Source organism: Doryrhamphus excisus, linkage group LG18 (assembly GCF_037039965.1).
Source record: "Doryrhamphus excisus strain RoL-2023G ecotype Guam linkage group LG18, RoL_Dexc_Guam_v1.1, whole genome shotgun sequence".
Taxonomy (NCBI): Eukaryota; Metazoa; Chordata; class Actinopteri; order Syngnathiformes; family Syngnathidae; genus Doryrhamphus; species Doryrhamphus excisus.
In genome coordinates, this window is record NC_136374.1 from 1966373 (window position 1) to 1990187 (window position 23815).

The window sequence follows — 23815 nt, forward strand, 5'->3', positions numbered from 1 at the left end:
AAACTAGGACAAATTTGGATTGGACAAACTGTACCTGTTTGTCTTCATCGAAATCATGACATTAGTACAACCACACCTCAACTATCAGGAGAACCAGAGTATAGAGGGGAGGGAGCCACCTGCTGTGGCCCAGCAAGGTGCACTGTATTCGGGCAAACGGTCCAAGCGACCGGTGTGATGACATGGAGGTTTCTGGTGAACCTTTTGCACTTTTCAGGTGGCTGATGTGTTTTTTTTGTGTGTGCTCTGTGTGTATTATGTCCCGCTTCGCTGATGATTTGGTAAAATTAGGAAGGAAAATGTCTTCCTTGGAAAGTGAAAGTTTTAGGGTGAGGTCAGGGCAGGAGAAAAAAGGCCTTGATTTTCAGACCTGCACAGTACGGGTAATTTCGCTTATTATTGGTTATTGGAGCTATTTTTAATGTTATTGAATTTATTGGTATAGAGGTCAGGAGGTCGGTTCTCCAGAGTTCAGGAGAAGCGGAACATATAGCAAGAGTAGCCACCTGGTGTACTGTATTCAGGCACACAGTCGGAGCAGCCGGTTGGGATGCCACAGAGGTCTGCGATAAACCTTTTGCACTTTTCAAACGCAATGGCACAACAAGCCGGGTAATCTGGCCTCATTGGAGTGTTTTTAATATCATCAGATTTATCGGTTTATCTCATATTGGCCCTACTTCAATTTAGTTCCCTTATTTTGATTATTTTTATTTGAACCTCTCCACTCCCAAAAACGTAATAAGGTAGTTATTTTAACAACATGCCATATAACTGTACACAATATTTACCGAAGTGACCTGAGTTGTTGGGGTAGTTCCCTCCGGGATCTTAACACATCGCAACACAAGGGAGGCGGAAGAGCGATACACACAGCAGAATCCCCTGACACAATTGCCTCTGCAGAAAGGAAGACAAGCAGGACTGTGAGGGCCCCCCAGTGTCCCAGCACATTGCTATGTGGAATGGAGTGTGAAAGACAAGCATGCACGGTCCCAGCTGTGTCCTCTGTCCTGGGACTGTGGTGATGCTCAGATGAACCCTCCCTGCAGGCCCTGTGGGGGACTTAGAGTCAGAACGGGCACGTCAAACAGTCAAAGAAAACTCCTTTTTGACCAATAAACTTAAAATTAGCAAAGCACGCAGTCGGTAAATTGCAACAATGTTACTCGTTTGTGTTGAATACATCGTCGTCGCACCCTGATTCAAATCTCCAGTGAGGGGAAAATTTCACTGCGGTCTGTCATGAAATGTAAATTAAATACAATTCACTGAGCCATGAATAACTTATTTGATTATCATATGAAATATTGAAGCTGTTCTCAGCGCCCCGAGGGAGAGGTCTCCCCTCCTATGCCAGGGCTGGTCATCTCATCTTGGCAGCAAACACAACTGATTAAACACCCACAGACACAGACGGCGGCGCCATCAAAACACCCGAGGCTGATGGGATAGAGGCGAGCGCAACCTCTGACACGTTACTGAACTTTGCCAGATGTGCATCAGGCCCATCACAATGCAGGAAATGATACATCACACTCGGAAGGGAGGACAGGGACCTTTTCATCAGTAATTCGGGGAAAATCTACCTACATATGGAGGACCAAAACTGCCAAAATAATAAATAAATAAATAAATAAAAGTGGAAATAAAAACAAAAATGGAAAAAAAAATCAAAAAATTAAATACAAAAAAATTAATATAAATGGAAATAAAAACAAAAATAAAAAAATATATACATAAATAAATAAATAAATAAAAGCAAAAATAAATACAAAAATAAAAAACAAGATTCAAAAATTAAAAATAAATACAAAAATAAATGTAGAAATAAATACAAAAATAAATATATAAATAGAATTACATATCAATAAATAAATAAATGGGAAAATCGACTAGGTATGCCTGCAAACGGCCACAGCAAGAGGAAGTATACAGGGACAATAATGGCGCGGTCATCGTTTGGATGATTTGGTATGTGGTAAGTATGAAACAGCTGATGTGTTACGCTTTTACTTAATCACATGTCGATCAACCAATAGGCGAACAGTTCAACCCAAGACACACTTAGGACCGCCCCCTCATTTGAATAGTTTCTGCATTTCAAGCTGACATTGTCTGCTGCATGAAATAAATACATATGAGAGCAGAGTGCTTTTATTTATTTATTGATATGTAATTCTATTTATATATTTATTTTTGTATTTATTTCTACATTTATTTTTGTATTTATTTTTAATTTTTGAATCTTGTTTTTTTATTTTTGTATTTATTTTTGCTTTTATTTATTTATTTATGTATATATTTTTTTTGTTTTTATTTCCATTTATATTAATTTTTTTGTATTTAATTTTTTGTTTTTTTTTCATTTTTGTTTTTATTTTCACTTTTATTTATTTATTTATTTATTATTTTGGCAGTTTTGGTCCTCCATACCTACAGAGGTCTAAAATGGGCCTCAAACTCATTTTCATAATGCAGTTATGGTTTTGGATTTCTTTTTTTGAATTTTTCTTATCAATGTATTTTGCCTGTGAAAGGCTGAAAATTATGATCATCAAAAAGACACCGTAAAAAAAAATTATATACATTGAAAAAATTATTTATAATTATTTTTCACAGTATAAAAGAAATAATCAAAATAATATAAAATAGATAAAGATAATAATAATAATTACAAATATTTTAAAAGTGTGTTTAAATGTCAGGCTATCATGGGCCGAATACATTTAATAAAAAATGCAAAAAAAAAGAAAATAGAAGAAATGTGTTTATTAATGTAATAACATTTATGATGAATAAATATTGTAATTAATGAAGACAAAATAAATGATAATATTACAAAATATATATATATTTTTTAAAGAGCCTAATTTTCAGGCTTACACAGGCCACATAAAACAATACAGTGTGCCAAATCTGGCCCCAGGGCCTTGAGTTTGACACCTGGTCTCAAATCTGGTGACAGTGAAGGAGATTACAGATTTTTATAGTTAATGCAGCAGCATACCCCCCTGCCAGAGCAAGCCCGTCAGAACACACATCAGTCAATGAGGCTCAAGGTCTTGCCTTCCTTGCTGGATCATCTCAAAAGGCTTCACAAAAACCAACACCAGGATACAAATGCGGTTTCCTCGCACAATAGCGTTGCCGTTACAAATGTAAAATCCAATACACACTTCCAAGGCCAAAGGGTCTGAAAACTGCCACCGACCTGTTTTCCATGCTGTTCTTCATACCTGAGTGAAAGACATGGCTGCAAGAATGTTTCTGCAAAAGCAGACCACTTGTCCTCTCCGCTTCCTACGCAACACTTGTGAATTATTCAATTCCAATCCACTTCTGTCGGTTGTAATATTCAAAACAGCTTTTGAATGGGGAAGAGGATATTTAGCGTCTGCACATCGTATTGTAAGTACCTTGGAGAGGAGCAAGATGAGGCGGCTCTGGCATCTGGTCAGGTTCCATCCGTCTCAGCCATGGCACGTCCATCTCAGCCATGGCACGTCCATCTCAGCCATGGCACGTCCATCTCAGCCATGGCACGTCCATCTCGGCCATGGCATGTCCGTCTGAGCCATGGCACGTCCGTCTCAGCCATGGCACGTCCGTCTCAGCCATGGCACGTCCATCTCGGCCATGGCATGTCCGTCTGAGCCATGGCACGTCCGTCTCAGCCATGGCACGTCCGTCTCAGCCATGGCACTCAGCCATGGCACGTCCGTCTCACCCATGGCACGTCCGTCTCACCCATGGCACGTCCGTCTCAGCCATGGCACTCAGCCATGGCACGTCCGTCTCAGCCATGGCACGTCCGTCTCAGCCATGGCACGTCCGTCTCAGCCATGGCACTCAGCCATGGCACGTCCGTCTCACCCATGGCACGTCCGTCTCAGCCATGGCACGTCCGTCTCAGCCATGGCACTCAGCCATGGCACGTCCGTCTCAGCCATGGCACGTCCGTCTCAGCCATGGCACTCAGCCATGGCACTCAGACATGGCACTCAGCCATGGCACTCAGCCATGGCACGTCCATCTCAGCCATGGCACATCCGTCTCAGCCATGGCACGTCCGTCTCAGCCATGGCACGTCCGTCTCAGCCATGGCACTCAGCCATGGCACGTCCGTCTCAGCCATGGCACGTCCGTCTCAGCCATGGCACGTCAGTCTCAGCCATGGCACTCAGCCATGGCACGTCCGTCTCACCCATGGCACGTCCGTCTCAGCCATGGCACATCCATCTCAGCCATGGCACATCCATCTCAGCCATGGCACGTCCATCTCAGCCATGGCACGTCCTTCTCAGCCATGGCACGTCCATCTCAGCCATGGCACGTCCTTTTCAGCCATGGCACTCAGCCATGGCACGTCCATCTCAGCCATGGCACTCAGCCATGGCACGTCCATCTCAGCCATGGCACTCAGCCATGGCACGTCCATCTCAGCCATGGCACATCCTTCTCAGCCATGGCACTCAGCCATGGCACTCAGCCATGGCACTCAGCCATGGCACTCAGCCATGGCACTCAGCCATGGCACTCAGCCATGGCACGTCCATCTCAGCCATGGCACATCCATCTCAGCCATGGCACATCCTTCTCAGCCATGGCACTCAGCCATGGCACTCAGCCATGGCACTCAGCCATGGCACTCAGCCATGGCACTCAGCCATGGCACGTCCATCTCAGCCATGGCACATCCGTCTCAGCCATGGCACGTCCGTCTCAGCCATGGCACGTCCGTCTCAGCCATGGCACTCAGCCATGGCACGTCCGTCTCAGCCATGGCACGTCTGTCTCAGCCATGGCACATCCATCTCAGCCATGGCACGTCCTTCTCAGCCATGGCACTCAGCCATGGCACGTCCATCTCATTAATGGCACGTCTGTCTCAGCCACGGCACGTCCGTCTCAATCATGGCACGTCCGTCTCAGCCATAGCACGTCGTCTCAGCCATGGCACGTCCGTCTCAGCCATGGCACTCAGCCATGGCACTCAGCCATGGCACGTCCGTCTCACCCATGGCACGTCCGTCTCAGCCATGGCACATCCATCTCAGCCATGGCACATCCTTCTCAGCCATGGCACTCAGCCATGGCACTCAGCCATGGCACGTCCGTCTCAGCCATGGCACGTCCATCTCAGCCATGGCACGTCCTTCTCAGCCATGGCACTCAGCCATGGCACGTCCATCTCAGCCATGGCACGTCCATCTCAGCCATGGCACGTCCATCCTAGCCATGGCACGTCCATCTCATTCATGGCACGTCCGTCTCAGCCATGGCACATCCATCTCAGCCATGGCACTCAGCCATGGCACATCCGTCTCAGCCATGGCACTCAGCCATGGCACATCCGTCTCAGCCATGGCACACCCATCTCAGCCATGGCATGTCCGTCTCAGCCACGACAAAAGGACAAGTGCTCACTAACACAAATTTTTACAGTATTTGTGAACAATATTTGTATATTTGAGTTGCGCTCGTGAAAAGTGGGAGCAAAAGTGTTGCCTTTATATTATTTATATTATTTATTGTGCTGGGTGTCATGAGTGAGTGTGTACCTCTGTTTGCAGGTGCAGACCACCACCATGTGTATCTCTGTCAGTCTGAGCGGGTCGGTCGTCCTGGGCTGCCTGTTTGCTCCGAAGGTCCACATCATCCTGTTCCAGCCACAGAAGAATGTCTGTACTCTCCGGGTGGCCACCACCCGCTTCAGTGTCACCACCGGCCCAGGATCCAGTTTCTCTCAAGGTACATGACATGTGACATGACGCGTGTGTTACATGTTACATGTACTACACATGCTTTTGTGTCTTTGTCTTGCAGCATCAGCCTCCAATATTGTTCCGACAGTGTGTAACGGGCGTGAGGTGGTTGACTCCACGACGTCTTCCTTGTGAAGATAAGCCAAGCGTTGTAAACACAATTATATAACCACTAGTCCATCAGGTCAATCAGGTGTCTCAGATATTACAGAGGATGATTGTCCTGACTTTGTTGTCCTCAACGTGATGTGAGTACAATGTCCCGATGATTTTATTCTGTTCAAGAAGAGATTTTCAAAGCTCAATGCCAATAAAAGTTACATAGAGTATTGCCATCCTTTTTATTGCAACAAATGGAGTAAATGATAGTGAAACTGTTAAATGTATTATATACGGGATGTTTTTCATGTAGATTTTGGTGAAAAGTTTGTGCTTTCTTGTAATTTATGTAAATAAAATGTGTTTTTTATTAATACCAAATTGGCTCGGTCTGAATTCTCGAACGATTGCAGTCTTCAAACACAATGGTAACATCAGACACAAGATTTAAAAAATATACATTTTTAATTTGTATTTGTTTTTATTTCCATTTGTATTAATTTTTTTGTATTTAATTTTTTGTTTTTTTTTTCATTTTTGTTTTTATTTTCACTTTTATTTATTTATTTATTTATTTATTATTTTGGCAGTTTTGGTCCTCCATAGTACCTACAGAGGTCTAAAATGGGCCTCAAACTCATTTTCATAATGCAGTTATGATTTTGGATTTCTTTTTTTGAATTTTTCTTATCAATGTATTTTGCCTGTGAAAGGCTGAAAATTATGATCATCAACAAGACACCGTAAAAAAAAATTATATACATTAAAAAAATTATTTATAATTATTTTTCACAGTATAAAAGAAATAATCAAAATAATATAAAATAGATAAAGATAATAATAATAATTACAAATATTTTAAAAGTGTGTTTAAATGTCAGGCTATCATGGGCCGAATACATTTAATAAAAAATGCAAAAAAAAAGAAAATAGAAGAAATGTGTTTATTAATGTAATAACATTTATGATGAATAAATATTGTAATTAATGAAGACAAAATAAATGATAATATTACAAAATATATATTTTTTTTTTAAGAGCCTAATTTTCAGGCTTACACAGGCCACATAAAACAATACAGTGTGCCAAATCTGGCCCCAGGGCCTTGAGTTTGGTAACATCAGACACAAGATTTAAAAAATATACATTTTTATTATTGTTTATTATTCAGCTACATGTGTACTATGTATGTGTGTAAGTGCTCAAAGACTAATTAGTTTTTAGTATCAACTCTTCTACAACTTATTTTTTTTAGTTACTTTATGTTTATATGTTTTATATCAAATTTTCTTTCTACAATGTGCTGTTAACAGGCCCATAAAAAATGCAGTCCACAAATGGCCCGCGGACATCCTTGGTTTACATATAGTATTTCACAAAGGGAGTGCCAACAAATGAGTGCTTCCATACTGTGTTTTTGTAGCAGGATCCCTAAATGAACCCCGCTATAAGCAAAAACTGGCAGCAGGCTTCCACAGTGGTGCACACTCACCGGGTTGAGGTGCGCTCCAGCGGCAAGCCTCTCGTGTGGATGACACGGTAAATGCATGACGAAAGAAACACTTTCTCTTTTAATGTTTGATGCATACAAACATTTTTTTAAGAAGTACTTTAAGTGTGTTTTTATATGATTCGGTTATAGTCCAGTTTTTCCAAAATGCAAGTTTCATACAGTCTGTTTTTGGACTTTTTTATTGAGTGCAACTGCTAAATAACTCACTACAGAACCAAAAAAAAAGTTGAGTGCCGGCACTTTGATAAAAAAAAGGTGAGAAACAACTTTGCCAACAATACTAATATGACATTTTTTTACTATTCAGGGTGTGTGAGTCTGACTCCCATTTTAAAAGCCTAGCCACGTATTTTACATTAGGAAAAAAAACTCTCACGGTACACCATGCGGTATAATAAGTACACTGACTTACAGTATTTGTGAGAGTAGCAACAGTTGACACACAGTTCTTTTTTAAATTGTGTATATTCTACCATCTGGTGGAAGTACAATTCAGTGTTCTTGCCTGTCACTACATATCACTGCCATCCATTGATATATAAAGATATATTATTTGTAATCATTTACAGGCCAAATAAGTGAAATGGGATGAATGTTTGGGAATTACTGACCTAATGATTACCATAAGAATTAGTTTTACCCTTCTTGGGTATCTGAAAATTCACCATAATATCCATGAAATTTGTCTTGACTGGTGCATGCAGAGCAGAATTGGGCGAATTATTTTTAATTTAATTTTTAATTATTTTTTATTATTAATTATTAATCTGTCAATTGCTGATGATCTGATGATCTGCTGATTTGAATAAAAAAATATAAATAAATCTTGTTACTTTGCCTCTACTGAGGTACTGGGCGGCATACAACCTACTGTACTCGTAATACTGTACAACACTGCCATCTTGTGTTCAAAGTTGTCATATACATCATTAGCATCATTTCCTATGAAATGAATATACTCTTATGCAGTCATAACGCAGCATCCGTTTTAGGATATATACTTGAATGTTTTGTACTAGCATTATTTGGCAATAAATGGCATTTTTACTAATAAGTAATGGCTTGAAACTTTAACTTTTCTTGGTTTTGCCATACGCCAAGAACCACATGCGTTTTCATGCATTTGCTTGCTTAGCCATTTTCGTCATTTTATATGAAAACGTAATGGTGTCTTAAAAAATACGATATGTTACTAAACACCCTCAAACGATTTCTAAAGCGACAAAATGAGGACTATGTTGGATGCGTGTGAGCAATTAAAGAGTTTTATTATTTTGGTCTTTAGTAATTCCACGCAACATAATAACAATAATCGAAAAAAAAGACTGTTTAAATGTAAGACGCTAGCCCGGATGCTAGCTAGAGGGCGGTGTAGCCTGCTAGCTTAGCTGTGTGGTCCCATGGCGGACTCCGGGTGACAGCACCGAAAAGCAGGAAGGCTTTCCAGTCCAGCTCCGCCTCTTCCTCCCACTGTAAACATTCCGGAAAACTTCCCGAAACCCTCAATCCGACCTTCAAGACAGACAACCGAGGAGGTATCAGCTTCCTCAGAGACGTGCGTGTTGTTTTTTTTTGTGCCTCCATTGCTACTGGACTGTATTTAATCCCGTGTGACGCCATTCAAAGTTAAAAACGTGAGTTTAAGTCGTCGTTATATTGATGTCGATTCGTTCTCAAAACACATACGGAAGTACTGAATGATGTCATTTGTGTAATAAAGTTGTAGTTATTCATGACTTGTACGTTTGGTAATGTGGCTTGGCTGGGTTAGAAGTGTCCGGGCATGTCTAAGACGGTTGTAAGAAACATGGCAGCTCTGATGTGCTTTTCCAAACAGCATCATCATGGCACCAAAGAGACGCTCCGCTTCCGCCGCCAAGGCTGGCGGCAAGAAGGTGAAGCAAGAACCCGAGCAACCAAAGCCTAAGGATGCCTTCACCTCCACCAAAGAGGCCCTTATGGCGGCAGGGCCACAATTGAAAGGCAAGAGGAAGGTGGACGAGCATTGCTCACTGGCAGACACTGCAGAGGTAGTACCTCACAACATCCCAATGCAAAGTATTTGTAATGTAGATGATGACATTTTTGCTGTATTGTTGCCCGCAGGTGTATGAAGACTATGACTGCATGCTCAATCAGACCAACATTGGACAAAACAATAACAAGTTTTATGTCATCCAAATCATTATTGACTCCAACAAGTACTATTCGTGGAACAGATGGGGCAGAGTGGTAAGTCAAACATACACAACCTGGCCAGAAAAACAAAAATAGGAGTGTATGATAATTATTGGGCCACTATGAGTGATTTATGATGTCATACCGATAAATCCGATAACATTAAAAAAATTTTTTTTTTACCAAATTCTTTGCAATGAGGGGAAAAAATATAGAACGCACAAAAAATCTTATCAGGCACCTGAAAAGTGTAAAAGTTTTGCCAGAGTCGCTGAACACAGTGCACTTTGTTAGGCTATGTGAGGAGGCTCCTCTCTCGTAGTCATGATATTTTAATTAAGGACCAATCAACAGGTACATTTGGTCACATCCCAATTTGTTCCAGTCCTTCTTACCTCCAAGTGTGCACAAACTACAGTTGAAGTGTAAAGGTTTTCGGTAATACAGTAAACCTCGGATATATCGGATTCAATTGTTCCCACTGGTTTTGTCCGATATAAGCGAAATCCGTTATATGCGTATACCGGAAAATGTCCGGATTTTATCCGTTATAAAAAGGCACTTCCTTGACTTTGTTTCCAATGTACCTGGACGCGCCGGCAACGCTGCAAATGACGTAGTATAGCGGCCTGTCACGATTCGGCGAATCGGAGCGCCACGATGCGGCCATCCGATATATGCGAGGGAAATTTAATGGAAATGCATTGGAACGGGACTGGAGATTTTGTCAGAAATAGGCGAAATCCGTTATAAAAAATCCGATATACAGTAAAGTCTCGTTATATCGATATTCTCGGGAGTCGGAAAAAATACCGATATAACCGGACTATCCATATATCCGATCCTGCGCTGAACTGCATTAAAAGTGGGCAATAATGGACTCGCAGCTTAAATCAATCTTTGCTTAAGGATTTCAATACCAAAAAAAGAACACGGCGAACGGCTGCTTCCAGTCAACTTTATTTTTCACACTTCCACCACCAGAGCGCAGCACACACACCGATTCCCGCACTTCCGGGTTCACAGGTCATGCTCAACCCGCCCCACATAGCTGGCCAAACACATGCCTGCAACAGAAGAACCAACTGCGTTCGTGGTTTCTCTCGTGTGTATAGAATCTATACAGGCATTTGGTATTGAAATCCTTAAGCAAAGATTGATTTAAGCTGCTTTTGTATCGATATAAGCAGACCAAATTGGCTGGCGGGAGATGAAAAGGGCATCGTAGTAACCGGATTATCATAATAACCGAGTATCGTACTAACGGAACTAATTATATCATAAAAGACTAGAAATTTGCCGGGAAATGAAAATAGTATCGTAATAAGTAGTAATTCGTTATAACCGATATCGATATAAAATTGGTTCTTTTTTATCTGTCCGTTGTGAGTGAATTTCCGATATATTCGAGTCCGATATATCCGAGGTTTACTGTATCTCGGTCTTAAGAACCAGATAGTTAACAGCTTGAGATGTTAAATGAAGTAAGTCCAGTCATACAACCGCTTTATATCTGTGGGTGGAGGCGGGGCCCTAGCATATACGCAGCAATGGAATGGAGCCTCATAGCCGAGCACTGCAAGGTAATATGTATAAATTAGGAGGCAAAAAGACACTTGCAAAGCCAAACTCAACAGCTCCTGTGTGGGAATAATAATAATGGCCAAGGTCTCGTTTGAGCAAGGCATTTCATTGGAGTACAAGCGGCATAAAACAATGGATAGATGGTGCTGCAATGCTGCCTCAGTCCACCAGAGGGAGGCTGACATTGTTTTTAACTTGTATTGGTACTTGTATTGTGTGTTCCCTAGATATCTTTTAAGTGTTAAGTTGCTGTGCAATGAGTTTAGCGTTCTTTGTAAGATGACACTGTTACATTGAGTAATGGCCGCCTCCAAGTTCCAGTGAGTTGACAAGCTTGTCTTGAGTTCACTGATAGCTCGTGATTGGCTCCTGCTAAAGAAAGCTACAATTTCATCACTGACTTGCAAGCGGCGCTGTATTTAAATGATTAGGAGTAGTTCTGAAGGAGATGTCAGAAGATTAGAACTTAGCCACAAATTACCCACACCTCTATAAGCCGCAGGGTTCAAAGTTTGAGAAAAAAGTAGCAGCTTCAAGACTGAACGCTACGGTAGTTTACCTTACATGGCATTACCTTTAACACTGCATGAAGTCAATCATAGCGTGTCACACATAAGAGTGAAAAAAGTTCTCCTCCCATTTGGTGTGGAAGTGGTATGTTTTTGGCTTCTAAGTTGAGAAGAAATAGTCAAGACTAGCGAGCGGCCATCTTGAGTCCTTGCAGCATAATGTGTTGGAAATAATGTATATGTGTAATAATGCAATGTGTTGTAAACAATGAATAATAGAAGTTTAAAGGTGACTTTACGGGTGATATTTCACATCCTCAGAATTCTAATAATGATAAAAAAAGTCACTAACATGTTTTCTATGAAAGTATTTCTTTTATTAACATTGAATGCTATATATCACAAATTTGTCGTAGTCGGGTCTGGACTCAATGAACCACTATACATGAGTAAATACGACAGTAATGTTAGAATCCCGTCTTGTCGTGCTCTCGTAGACCCAATCTGGTGTATTTGCTCGTCTTGTGAGTTGGGTGCCTCTTGACTCCTTTTGAATTCATAATGTATAAGTCCACTTTTCTCACACTCGCCGAAATTGTGGAATCAAACATGCACTTCCTGTCTCTCACTTGAAATCTGTGTGGAAAATCGGTTCCATGGTTTCGGTTTGGTGATTCAGACTGGAGTCATCACTGTACTCAATTTTATTAAAAATAACTTGATTGTGATTTTCCATACTCAGGGTGAAGTGGGACAATCCAAACTTAATTCGTTTCCGAACGCAGAGAACGCTGTGAAGGACTTTGAGAAGAAGTTTAAAGACAAGACAAAGAACAACTGGAGCGATCGTGTCAACTTTGTCTCCCACTCCGGGAAGTACACCTTAATCGAGGTGGATGGGGAGCAGGATGCCGAGGTTAAGGTAATGGTAAAGCAGACACACAGGAAAGACCCTCCTAATGATTCAACCACCATTGTCACATTGTTCAGTGTTTGGCGTCTCATTTCAGGTGGACAGTGTTGATGGGAAAGCGGTCAAAGTGACTAAAAACGTCCTACCCTGCAGCCTTGACGAGGCTACATCAGCGCTTATCCACCTCATTTTCAGTAATGACATGTTCAAGGAGGCGATGGAATGCATGAACTTAGGTGGGTGTGACACACTGCAGCACGGACCGGTTCGGGCAACATCCTCATGTCAAAGTCATGACTAAGCCCTCGAAATTGACTTTCCGCTGACTTCCCTTTACGACTAAGAGTAAGGTGTAAAGCAGGGGTGTCAAACTCAATTTACCTGGGGGCCACCGGTTGAAGCCGGGCCGCATCAGGTTTTCTGCTGTACCCTACACTTTTTCAGTACTTTGGTTCCGGTTTTCCATACCAAAATATCTGATAAAACATTCCACTGTTCTCACATATCTTAATTTTTATTTTTCTGTACACAAAATAAGATTAAAAAAACAAACAAATTAAGCATAAAGACAATAAATAAATCAATCAGTAATAAATAAGTAAAATAATAATAAAACAGCAAATAAGAAAAACGTAAGAAACCACATACAGTTGGTAGAGAAATAATTTTTTTCAGATTCAAATGTCCAGTATTAACAGTTATTTAACCTTTAACATGAACATTAATTAAATAATTTGACCCAATTAGCAAGTTAGCATGGTAGCATGGTTCCATCTGGTTAGCAGCGTGGTAACTTTAACAACATGTTTGATGAGATGCTTTATCTTGACGTGTATTTTCCCTTTTATTCCAAATCATTTCCTGCATTTATTTGTACCCAGCGTCATAAGCCTTTAGCTTCATTGCTAATCCAAAGCAAAACAGGGTAGGGTAACAGTATGGGCGGGGCAAAATCATGTTCATTGTGTCTGGTGTGCACACAGCTTTAAGCTGTCAACATTAAACTTTGGTATCAAGGTGGGGGCCTCAAACTAGCGTCTCGCGGGACGCATTTGGCCCGCGGCCCGCAAGTTTGAGACCCCTGGTGTAAAGTGTCACTGTCACTCCCGTGCCTTTTGACATCCTTTAAATATCCCTTGTTCAGAAAAGACTGTCACAACAATACGTTTGGTGAACGTAGCATGTCTTCGGCTATTTTGCTAGAAAGCTTGTTTTACCTGTTAGGACATAAACCTACATTTACGCCAAAACACATAGAAAATAAGCATTAGAAAATCTGTGTGTGTGTGGACACGGCCTCAGTAGAATCATACTTTTATAGTTGGAACAGCATTTCAAGATTTTCCCCATTTAAGGGCTACTTCTGTTTTCTTGAAATCTATTGACATTTAGCTTTTAGCTGTGTGGACATGCATTTGTCGGTGCCGATACAGGGGCACCGCCATCCTAAAAGGTTAAATGATTGCTTTCTGGTTGATCTCCATTGTTTGTAATGTGGAGTTCTTAGAGTGGTGCTGCGGGTGGTGTCAAATAGAAAGTGAAACCAGTGAGCTCCCACTGTGTGTGTTGATGTTGTACAGATATCAAGAAGATGCCTTTGGGTAAGCTCAGCAAGATGCAGATTGCAAAAGGATTTGAAGTGCTGGAGGAGATAGAAGCAGCCTTGAACCAAAGCAGAAACAGAAATGCACGTCTTCAAGAGCTCTCCTCCAAGTTCTTCACCACTATCCCGCACAACTTTGGTCGGAATCGACCTCCGACTATTGATTGCAGAGATACTGTGGAAAAGAAGAAAGAGATGCTAATGGTAAGAATTGGTGTTGTTTAAATTACAATTGACTGTTCTTCCACATTATTTTTTTTTCCAATGCTGGGGTAGGTTCTGGCTGATATTGAGCTGGCCCAGACCTTGAAGTCAGAGACAGAGAAGGCCCAGGAAGACATGGTAGAGACTGTTCCTCACCCTCTTGACCAGGACTACAATTCTCTCAATTGCAAGCTCTCTCTGATGGATAAATCCACACAGTCATATAAAGTATGTTGTACATATCATTATACTTTTACCACAATAGTTCATACATTTTGCTTTTTTTATCTCAAGATCATAGAAAAGTACCTGTCAGAAACAGCAGGCCATCATAAACCGAAAATTGTCAATGTTTGGGAAATTGCCAGAGAGTTTGAGGTAGGAGCTTGGTTTGGTAACGGAGGTCATGTAAAAAAAAAATTCATAAAAAAAAAAATTATTACTATTATTCATTACTCACATTGCAGGCAGAGCGTTTTAAAGAGCATGACACACTGGAGAACCGCCGTCTGCTGTGGCATGGCACAAACATAGCAGTTGTGGCTGCTATCCTTAAGAGCGGCTTGAGGATCATGCCCCATTCAGGGGGTCGTGTTGGTCGGGGTATCTATTTTGCATCGGAAAACAGCAAGTCAGCAGGTTATGGTAAGCCTGGCTGAATACTGAGTGCTATGTACTATGCAATCATCGTAATAATTACCAAGTGATGTTTTTCCCTTGTCAATTCTCAGTGCGCACCTCTAAGAACACTGGTGTGATGTTTCTGACTGAAGTGGCGCTTGGGAAAGAACATACCATCACCAGAGACAACTCGTCCTTGAAAAAGGCTCCAGCCGGATTTGATTGTGTTGTTGCACGGGGTCGAGTGGAACCAGGTATTTCAGTGACATTACACTTCTTGCCGCTCTGGAGAATCAAAATCGGTGTCGTGGTAGAGTCGTATTGCACCTCCATACACATAGAGGTATTTTGGACAGTGACGGTGTTTTTATCATATTGGTACTTTTATTTATCGGCAACCTTAATCTATCCAGAGCCTTTGTCAAGAGCTGAAAAGTTTGGAGGGACAGTGTCATAATTGTAAACAATATGTTCATAATCTTTTATATGTCAATGAGTCACATCATAAATAATATACATATCTGTACCATGTGATGGACCGTCAGATTTAGGCAGCCAAGCTGAGTTGACTGTCTCAGCTGTTTTGATTGTTTACAATTATTTGACTTCATATTACAGTTTTTCTCCATTGGTTTGGCTCATTTTTCCAAACAGAAATCACATTCTCAAAATAACATGCACAAAATTAATAATGAAAAATAAAATATGTCATTGCTGGATCTGGTGACAAAATTGGCAATTTGGCAACAACAAAGGTCAGAACTGGTAGGCCAGGAATTTATTGGCATAAATATGTCATACATCCATCTTATACATTCCATCCTATACCTTCATCGCTGCCCTCAATAGGGTCGTGGGGGCATGCTGGAGCCTATCATAGCAGACTTTTGGGCAAGAGGCGGGGTACACCCTGGACTGGTCGTTAGCCATTGCAGGGCACATATAGACAAACAACCATTCCCATCCACATTCATACCTATGGACAATTTGGAGTAGCCAATTAACCTAACATGTTTTTGGAATGTGGGAGGAAACTGGAGTACCCGGAGAAAACCCACACACGTGGAGAACATGTAAACTCCACACAGACTTGCCCAACCCTGATTTGCATGATTTTTCAAAATGCCTTTATACCGTATTTCCACGTCGTCATCAGTGAAAGCACTGCAAAGAACACAACCCAAGGTGGGCTTCCATCTGGCTCATGTTCTCTGCCCGTCTTAAGCCTTCTTTTTTTGTAAAAGAAAACAAACTTACTGGGATAAGGTGAACATCCAGCAGCAACACGACGTTGTGGTATGACTATTATTTTGATGAAAAATAGACTGAACCAAGTCAACGATCTCTCATTTAGCTAGGAGGTGTCACATCGATTACGTTACTCCCTGGAAGTGAGGTTGAGAGCTATCTCGTCATGGCTGGTGCCGTGAAGTATAAATGTATTTTCTGCAATTTTGCTTTAAAAATGTAAACAATGTAGAATACAATTACAAACAATATTTAACATATGTAAGCAAAGTTGACGAATCTTGTTGTAATAGGGTTACTATAATGAAGACGCATGTCGCTAGTAACAGTTTTTGTGTTTTCAGATGCCTCTAAAGACGTCTTCATCACCCTGGAGGGCAAGAAGGTTGCGGTCCCACAGGGCGTGCCCATAGAGCAGCCTGAGTACTCTGAGAGTTACTTCTACAACAGCGAATATCTCATCTACAAAGAGAGTCAGTGTTGCCTCCGCTATCTGCTGGAGCTGAATATGTAAGGTCAGTAGAAGGCCTGGCTGTGCCTTTTTGTATCTTAAAGCTTCAAGCTATGTAGAAGATATCCCTGAATGCATGTTGTCATGAACGCACAGACATGCACTCAAACTAATGCACTTTTATAATTTAGCATCTAAAGGCATAATCATATTGGATCTGATTAGATTGATTGCACATGTATATCTAATGTTGTTGCCGGTGATTGTTGAAGAATCTTGGTAGACATTCTGGAGCTCATTTTATTGTACAAAAAAACAATATATACTACTTGAGCATATTTGTAATATACAGCAGATCGGCCTTAGAATGATTGTATGTAATGACATGTTTACAAGATGGAAAGTGCAATTTTACAACAAATCTCAAATGTTTTACGCTACTGACAAACACCTGCAAAGATATGTTATGCAAAGCAATATGTGAGTCGTCATATATTTGCATTGTCTGCTTGACATTTTCCCCAAACGGCACCACATGGTGTCAGTAGAATGACCAACATGCTGTGATGTTTATTTGCACTCGATGGCAGAACCAATAAATCTTAGTCCCTCCAACCAGCTTTGTTTTTATTTTGCTTGTATCTAGATATTTAATGCATGCAAGGATCAGACTTGATTGCAGGAACAACAGGCTTTTATTCCAGCTTTAAATGATCTCACACAGGCACAATTTCCCTTAAAATGGGCTACTGTTGTGGCCGAGAGCACTAATTCTGCTCAAATTCTGAAGCCCCGATGTCACTTCCTGTACGCCACCTAACCCGACACACAGAGTCTTATTTTCTCTTTTTGGGTAATAGGAGTGTAAAGGTGATTATAGGGGTGTTATTTCATGTCTAGAGGGCTCTAATGTTAAAAAAGCATAAAAGGTCGTAAGAAGCTTTTCTATGCTTGAATTACAAAATATAATTTATAAATAAGGAATCCTACTTTGTGGAAATTCACTAATGGTCGGGTCGGGAAACCAATTAACCTCCATAAATGAGTGATTATTGTGTGTGAAAATTAAAAACTATTAGTAACTGCAGAGTCTAGCTCAAGGTCAAGTTTTTTTGGACATTAGCCAGCCTGCACTTAAAAAGGCTGAGAAGGACGCCTGATCAACTAAACTCCAGTAGATTTTCTAGAGTTTTAAGCAACAATAATTGTTATAAAACAGTGGTCTCTCCGGTCTTCTCTTGTTACATACCAGCGGTCTTTCTGGTCTTCTCTTGTTCCATACCAGTGGTCTCTCCGGTCTTCTCATATGACAACCAGTGGTCTCACCGGCCTTCTCTCGTTACATGCCGGTGGTCTCCTGTCTTGTTACATACCAGCGGTCTCTCTGGTCTTCTCTTGTTACATACCAGTGGTCTCTCTGGTCTTCTCTTGTTACATACCAGTGGTCTCCGTTCTTCTCTTGTTACATACCAGTGGTCTCTCTGGTCTTCTCATGTTACAACCAGTGGTCTCTCCGGACTTCTTTCGTTACATAGCAGTGGTCTCTCCGGACTTCTCTCGTTACATACCAGGGATCTCTCTGGTCTTATGTTACAACCAGTGGTCTCTCTGGTCTTCTCATGTTACAACCAGTGGTCTCTCCGGACTTCTTTCGTTACATACCAGTGGTCTCTCCGGACTTCTCTCGTTACATACCAGTGGTCTCTCTGGTCTTCTCATGTTACAACCAGTGGTCTCTCTGGTCTTCTCATGTTACAACCAGTGGTCTCTCCGGACTTCTTTCGTTACATACCAGTGGTCTTCTCTCGTTACATACCAGTGGTCTCTCCGGACTTCTTTTGTTACATACCAGTGGTCTCTCTGGTCTTCTCATGTTACAACCAGTGGTCTCTCTGGTCTTTTCATGTTACAACCAGTGGTCTCTCCGGACTTCTTTCGTTACATACCAGTGGTCTCTCTGGTCTTCTCATGTTACAACCAGTGGTCTCTCTGGTCTTTTCATGTTACAACCAGTGGTCTCTCCGGACTTCTTTCGTTACATACCAGTGGTCTTCTCTCGTTACATACCAGTGGTCTCTCCGGACTTCTTTTGTTACATACCAGTGGTCTCTCTGGTCTTCTCATGTTACAACCAGTGGTCTCTCTGGTCTTTTCATGTTACAACCAGTGGTCTCTCCGGACTTCTTTCGTTACATACCAGTGGTCTTCTCTCGTTACATACCAGTGGTCTCTCCGGACTTCTCTCGTTACATACCAGTGGTCTCTCTGGTCTTCTCATGTTACAACCAGTGGTCTCTCCGGACTTCTTTCGTTACATACCAGTGGTCTCTCCGGACTTCTCTCGTTACAACCAGTGGTCTCTCTGGTCTTCTTTCGTTACATACCAGTGGTCTCTCCGGACTTCTTTCGTTACATACCAGTGGTCTCTCCGGACTTCTTTCGTTACATACCAGTGGTCTCTCCGGACTTCTCTCGTTACATACCAGTGGTCTCTCCGGTCTTCTCTTGTGACATACCAGTGGTCTCGCTGGTCTTATGTTACAACCAGTGGTCTCTCCGGACTTATTTCGTTACATACCAGTGGTCTCTCCGGACTTTTCTTGTTACATACCAGTGGTCTCTCCGGTCTTCTCTCGTTACATACCAGTGGTCTCTCTGGTCTTCGCATGTTATAACCAGTGGTCTCTCTGGTCTTCGCATGTTATAACCAGTGGTGTCTCCGGTCTTCTCTCGTTACATACCAGTGGTCTCTCTGGTCGTCTCATGTTACAACCAGTGTCTCTCCGGTCTTCTCTCATTACAACCAGTGGTCTCTCCGGACTTCTCTCATTACATACCAGCATGCACTTTGCACTTTTCAAATGCTGCGGCACTAGTGCTTTTTTACTTGTAGTTCTTTGATGACTACAAGTACAAACATTTACAGTCATGTGATCTTAATGTAACCCACCTGTTTCAGCCATTCCCATGCTTGGCTCAAACACAGGGCCTTTGGAATGGGAGTGGACGCAGTGAGGTTTAGCAGGGTACACACTGACAGGCATTTGTCACAATCATTTTAAAGAATATATCCTTAAATAAGCCAAATTTGACTAAAACATTCACATTCACAGAGGGGTCAGAAACATTGACAATAAAAGCAGTAGCTTGCTGTATTTTTAAATGAACTGCACAAGATGGGAGAAACTGCATCTGAAGCTCCCGTCAGCGCTATCTATCTCTGCATGCGCTTTAAAATGTCTGTGTGGGATATATACTGGCTGAGCAGTTTGTTCCTTTACCAATATATATATTCACATATTATACATGGTGGGTAGTAGGACCCGGTGAAGACTGGCCTCTTGTCAATAGGGGACAGTGGAGTGTGTGTCAGTTTGAAGAGCGAAAACACACACACACGCAACACAATGTGTGACAGTCAGTGCCATACACTGCACTAGACATGAATAGGGGTGAACCTGGAGGGGGGGAGAGAGGATCTAACATCATAATGGAGTGAAAGATCAGCTGCCATTTAACTGGAAATGCACCCATGTGATGGGTCTGGACCTCTGGAGGGTTTCTGCAGGAGCAGTCCACCTCTTGTATTCGGGTGACCGCATGTGAAAATCCTCACAAGGGATGCTGACTCTTTATTTAACAGACTTTTTTTTAATTCTTTTATGGGAACTGAGATTTTGAAACGAGCTACAAGCAAGCAGAGGATCATGGGTAGGTACCCAATGGAATGCCTGAGTTGTGTTTTTCATTATAAGAGGTAACAAATTGTATGTTTTTGTCAGTGTAAGCCGAAGCCTACAGATTTTTTTTACACAATTGAACAGATTCTTATTCATTTTCTACCGCTTTTCCTCACAAGGGTCGTGGGGGGTGCTGGAGCCTATCCCAGCTGTCTTCCGGCACCATTCACACTCACATTCATACGAGTCGCCAATTAACCTAGCATGTTTTTGGAATGTGGGAGGAAATGTGAGTGTGAATGGTTGTTTGTCTATATGTGCCCTGTGATTGGCTGGCCACCAGTCCAGGGTGTACCCCGCCTCTCGCCCGAAGACAGCTGGGATAGGCTCCAGCACCCCCGCGACATTCACAATAAATGAATGAATGCTAAAAACAAAAACATTGGTTGACCTAGTCGTGGGACTTGAACTGCTATGATGAAGTCATATTTTCCATGAATTTATGTTTACATATTGGTATTGGTATCTACCACAATACAGTCATCTTTCGCTATATTACGGTTTGAATATCGCTTTGCTCACTATATTGCGTTTTTTCAAAAAAATAACTGCTAGCTGTTTTGTGGTTGACTATAGCCTAAAAAAAAAGTTTTATGTAGTATTGTGGTCACTAGGCATCAGTAATGCCGACATGCCATGGAGTGAAAAATGGGTTCTCTCACTCTGTGTGGAAGTGGTAAGTTTTTTATTTCTTTGTCTTTCCCCACTCCGTTTGAAACACTTTTTAAAGCTTAGAATAAGTAAATCTAGTAAATCTAACCTGTGCTATGTAAACAAGGCAATAGTATAAAGGAAACTATAGGGGTACTATTTCATATCTACAGGTCTCTATTCATGTTCAAACCTGTACAGCTCAAACCAAAACACACAACGGATGACTGCAATACAAATATTGTTAAATCAATACCTCCATAAGAGTAGTAGAAGTAAGCAGTTACTGTGATACAGTACTTTTTAAAGGTCAGGGTTTTTTTCTTCACTTGTGCAACGCCTGTCTCTCTCTACCACAGGTCATCCAGCTGTAACGACATCTCAGATGCAAGCAGATGAAGTTATGGAAGAATAATGGCAGAAACGTCCAATCCCATGATTCCGTCTGCCTCCAATCTAACAACTGCCCCATGGGAGCAACATCCTACAGTTCCAACAGATGTCGGCGTAGTCACCGGCTCTCAGTCGCAACTCAAAGACCTGTTCGGTTTGTTCTGCATGGTGACCTTGAACCTCATAGCCCTGCTGGCAAATGTGGGCGTGATGGTGGCCATCGCCCGCGCTCCGCACATGAAGCGATTCGCTTTCGTGTGTCATCTTTGTGCCGTGGACCTGCTGTGCGCCATTCTCCTCATGCCCCTGGGGATCATATCCAGCTCGCCCTTTTTCGGCACTGTGGTGTTCACCGTTCTGGAGTGTCAGGTGTACATCTTCCTCAACGTGTTCCTCATCTGTTTGTCCATTCTCACCATCACGGCCATCAGTGTGGAACGCTACTTCTATATTGTGCACCCCATGCGTTACGAAGTCAAGATGACTATCAATTTAGCTATCGGGGTCATGCTCCTTATCTGGGTCAAGTCGGCGCTCTTGGCTTTGTTCACCCTCTTTGGCTGGCCAGCCTACGGAAACCAAAGCTCGATCGCGGCGGCGCACTGCTCGCTCCACGCCAGCCACAGTCGCCTTCGAGGAGTGTTTGCAGTTGTCTTCACTGTGCTTTGCTTCCTGGTACCTTCAGTGATTATCTTTGTCGTTTACTGCGCGGTGTACAAAGTCGCTCGTTCGGCCGCCTTGCAGCAAGTCCCTGCTGTCCCAACGTGGGCTAGCGTGAACTCAGATAAGAATCGGTCGGACTCCATCAGCAGCCAGGCCACCATGATCAACACCACCCGCGCTCTGCCACAGAGACTTTCTCCAGAAAGAGCGTTCGGCGGAGGCAAGGCGGCCCTCACTTTGGTATTCATCGTGGGTCAGTTCCTGATCTGCTGGCTGCCCTACTTCGTCTTCCACCTGCAAATGTCTTTGACGGGGTCCATGCACAGCCCGGGGGACTTGGAAGAGGCGGTCAACTGGCTGGCGTTTTCTTCATTCGCGGTGAACCCGTTCTTCTACGGTTTGCTCAACAGGCAGATCAGAGAGGAACTTGTCAAGTTCCGACGCTGCTGCCTGACCCAGCCTGTGGAGTTTGCCGTTTCCAGCCACGAGGGCTCCCTCCAGGAGAACTTCCTCCAGTTCATCCAGAGAACCAGCTGCACCGCTGAGAGACGCTCCAGCTGTATCGACTCCAGTCCGAGAAACACTGTGGGCCACAGGGTGAAGATTCCTGGGCAAATACCAGAGGATCACACTTAGGGACACGTTCAGGGACTTTTCCATTATTCCTCAAAGGGACCCGGTCCCACATTTTCAGATTTTCAGACTTATGAAAACCATTTGTGGTCATCTCCCAACTTGAAGCTTGCTGGTTCGATCCTCCTTTCTCCCATGTCAGAGTATCCTTGGGCAAGAAACTGAACCCTGCTGCTTAGAGTACCGTGAAGTAGAAAAGCTGCCGGTAGTACCAGTTGGTACTACACAATGGAAAAGGGGCGTACCAATAAAACTACAGAACCCTGTCTTATGTAATGTCATGTGGCCAATAACACAACATTTGTGTTATTCATGCCCACCAACTGTCCTACCTGAGCAGAGTAAGGACGGGGAGAGTCGGCAGGAAAACAAATACCGTCATACAGACTAAATACAAATACTGATTACTTCAAAAATGGCACAGCATGATTACAGTAACTCCCATAAGTGCTGTATTCTTCGCATTGTTCATAAGACAATTTATATAGATAATTGTAGACAAGCATAGTGGTAGCATCATGGGGCTACATGAGTGCTGCTGGCACCGGGGGGCTGCGGTTCCCTGAGGGAAAAGATGAATTCCAACATGTTCTGTGGCATTGCGACGCCCAGCATTATTACAGTAATTACAATGAAGCATGGTGGTTGTGTCGTGGGGCTGCATGAGTGGGACCAGGGAGCTGCGGTTCCCTGTGGGAAAAGATGAATTCCAACATGTTCTGCGGCATTGCGACACCCGGCATTATTACAGTAATTACAGTGAAGCATAACGGTAGCATCGTGGGGCTACATGAGTGCTGCTGGCACCGGGGAGCTGCGGTTCCCTGAGGGAAAAGATGAATTCCAACATGTTTTGCGGCATTGTGACGCCCAGCATTATTACAGTAATTACAGTGAAGCATGGTGCTAGCGTTGTGGGGCTACATGAGTGCTGCTGGCACCGGGGAGCTGCGGTTCCTTGAGGGAAAAGATGAATTCCAACATGTTCTGCGGCATTGCGACGCCCAGCATTATTACAGTAATTACAATGAAGCATGGTGGTCG

The 23815-nt window shown here is 42.6% G+C and overlaps 3 protein-coding genes across 5 annotated transcripts in view; all 3 read left to right on the plus strand.

The window, feature by feature from the left end:
• grm2a (glutamate receptor, metabotropic 2a) overlaps positions 1-6239 on the plus strand; it is a 42116-nt gene extending 35877 nt beyond the window's left edge. For both annotated transcript variants that reach the window (XM_058055250.2, XM_078798448.1), the window contains 2 exons: positions 5577-5754; positions 5830-6239. In XM_058055250.2, the coding sequence (XP_057911233.2) occupies positions 5577-5754; positions 5830-5903 (252 nt within the window). In that variant the 3' untranslated portion in view covers positions 5904-6239. The remainder of the gene's footprint in view (positions 1-5576; positions 5755-5829) is intronic.
• Positions 6240-8746: 2507 nt separating this feature from the next.
• On the plus strand, positions 8747-17306 carry parp3 (poly (ADP-ribose) polymerase family, member 3). 2 transcript variants are annotated; one of them, XM_058055541.2, is made up of 11 exons: positions 8747-9014; positions 9218-9410; positions 9487-9612; positions 12394-12573; positions 12662-12800; positions 14145-14371; positions 14444-14599; positions 14666-14749; positions 14839-15016; positions 15103-15246; positions 16585-17306. In XM_058055541.2, the coding sequence occupies exons 2-11, from the start codon at positions 9225-9227 to the stop codon at positions 16752-16754; spliced, it is 1590 nt and encodes a 529-aa protein (XP_057911524.2). In that variant the 5' UTR covers positions 8747-9014; positions 9218-9224; the 3' UTR covers positions 16755-17306. The 2 variants fall into 2 exon arrangements, with proteins under 2 accessions (XP_057911524.2, XP_057911525.2); XM_058055542.2 differs by having other exon boundaries at positions 8747-8935.
• A 2817-nt stretch (positions 17307-20123) lies between these two features.
• On the plus strand, positions 20124-23019 carry gpr61l (G protein-coupled receptor 61-like). The gene is made up of 2 exons (XM_058055543.2): positions 20124-20402; positions 21442-23019. Exon 2 carries the CDS (start codon positions 21497-21499, stop codon positions 22772-22774), a length of 1278 nt encoding a protein of 425 aa, XP_057911526.2. The 5' UTR covers positions 20124-20402; positions 21442-21496; the 3' UTR covers positions 22775-23019.
• The last annotated feature ends 796 nt before the right edge of the window (positions 23020-23815 follow it).

What these genes read in the sequence shown, in the direction of transcription:
- parp3 (XM_058055541.2), top strand. Translation starts at nt 9,225, where the DNA reads ATGGCACCAAAGAGACGCTCCGCTTCCGCCGCCAAGGCTGGCGGCAAG. An exon ending in AAATTGCCAGAGAGTTTGAG is followed by an intron (nt 14,750 to 14,838) that starts GTAGGAGCTTGG and finishes CTCACATTGCAG; the next exon opens with GCAGAGCGTTTTAAAGAGCA. An exon ending in ACGGGGTCGAGTGGAACCAG is followed by an intron (nt 15,247 to 16,584) that starts GTATTTCAGTGA and finishes TTGTGTTTTCAG; the next exon opens with ATGCCTCTAAAGACGTCTTC.
- gpr61l (XM_058055543.2), top strand. Translation starts at nt 21,497, where the DNA reads ATGGCAGAAACGTCCAATCCCATGATTCCGTCTGCCTCCAATCTAACA.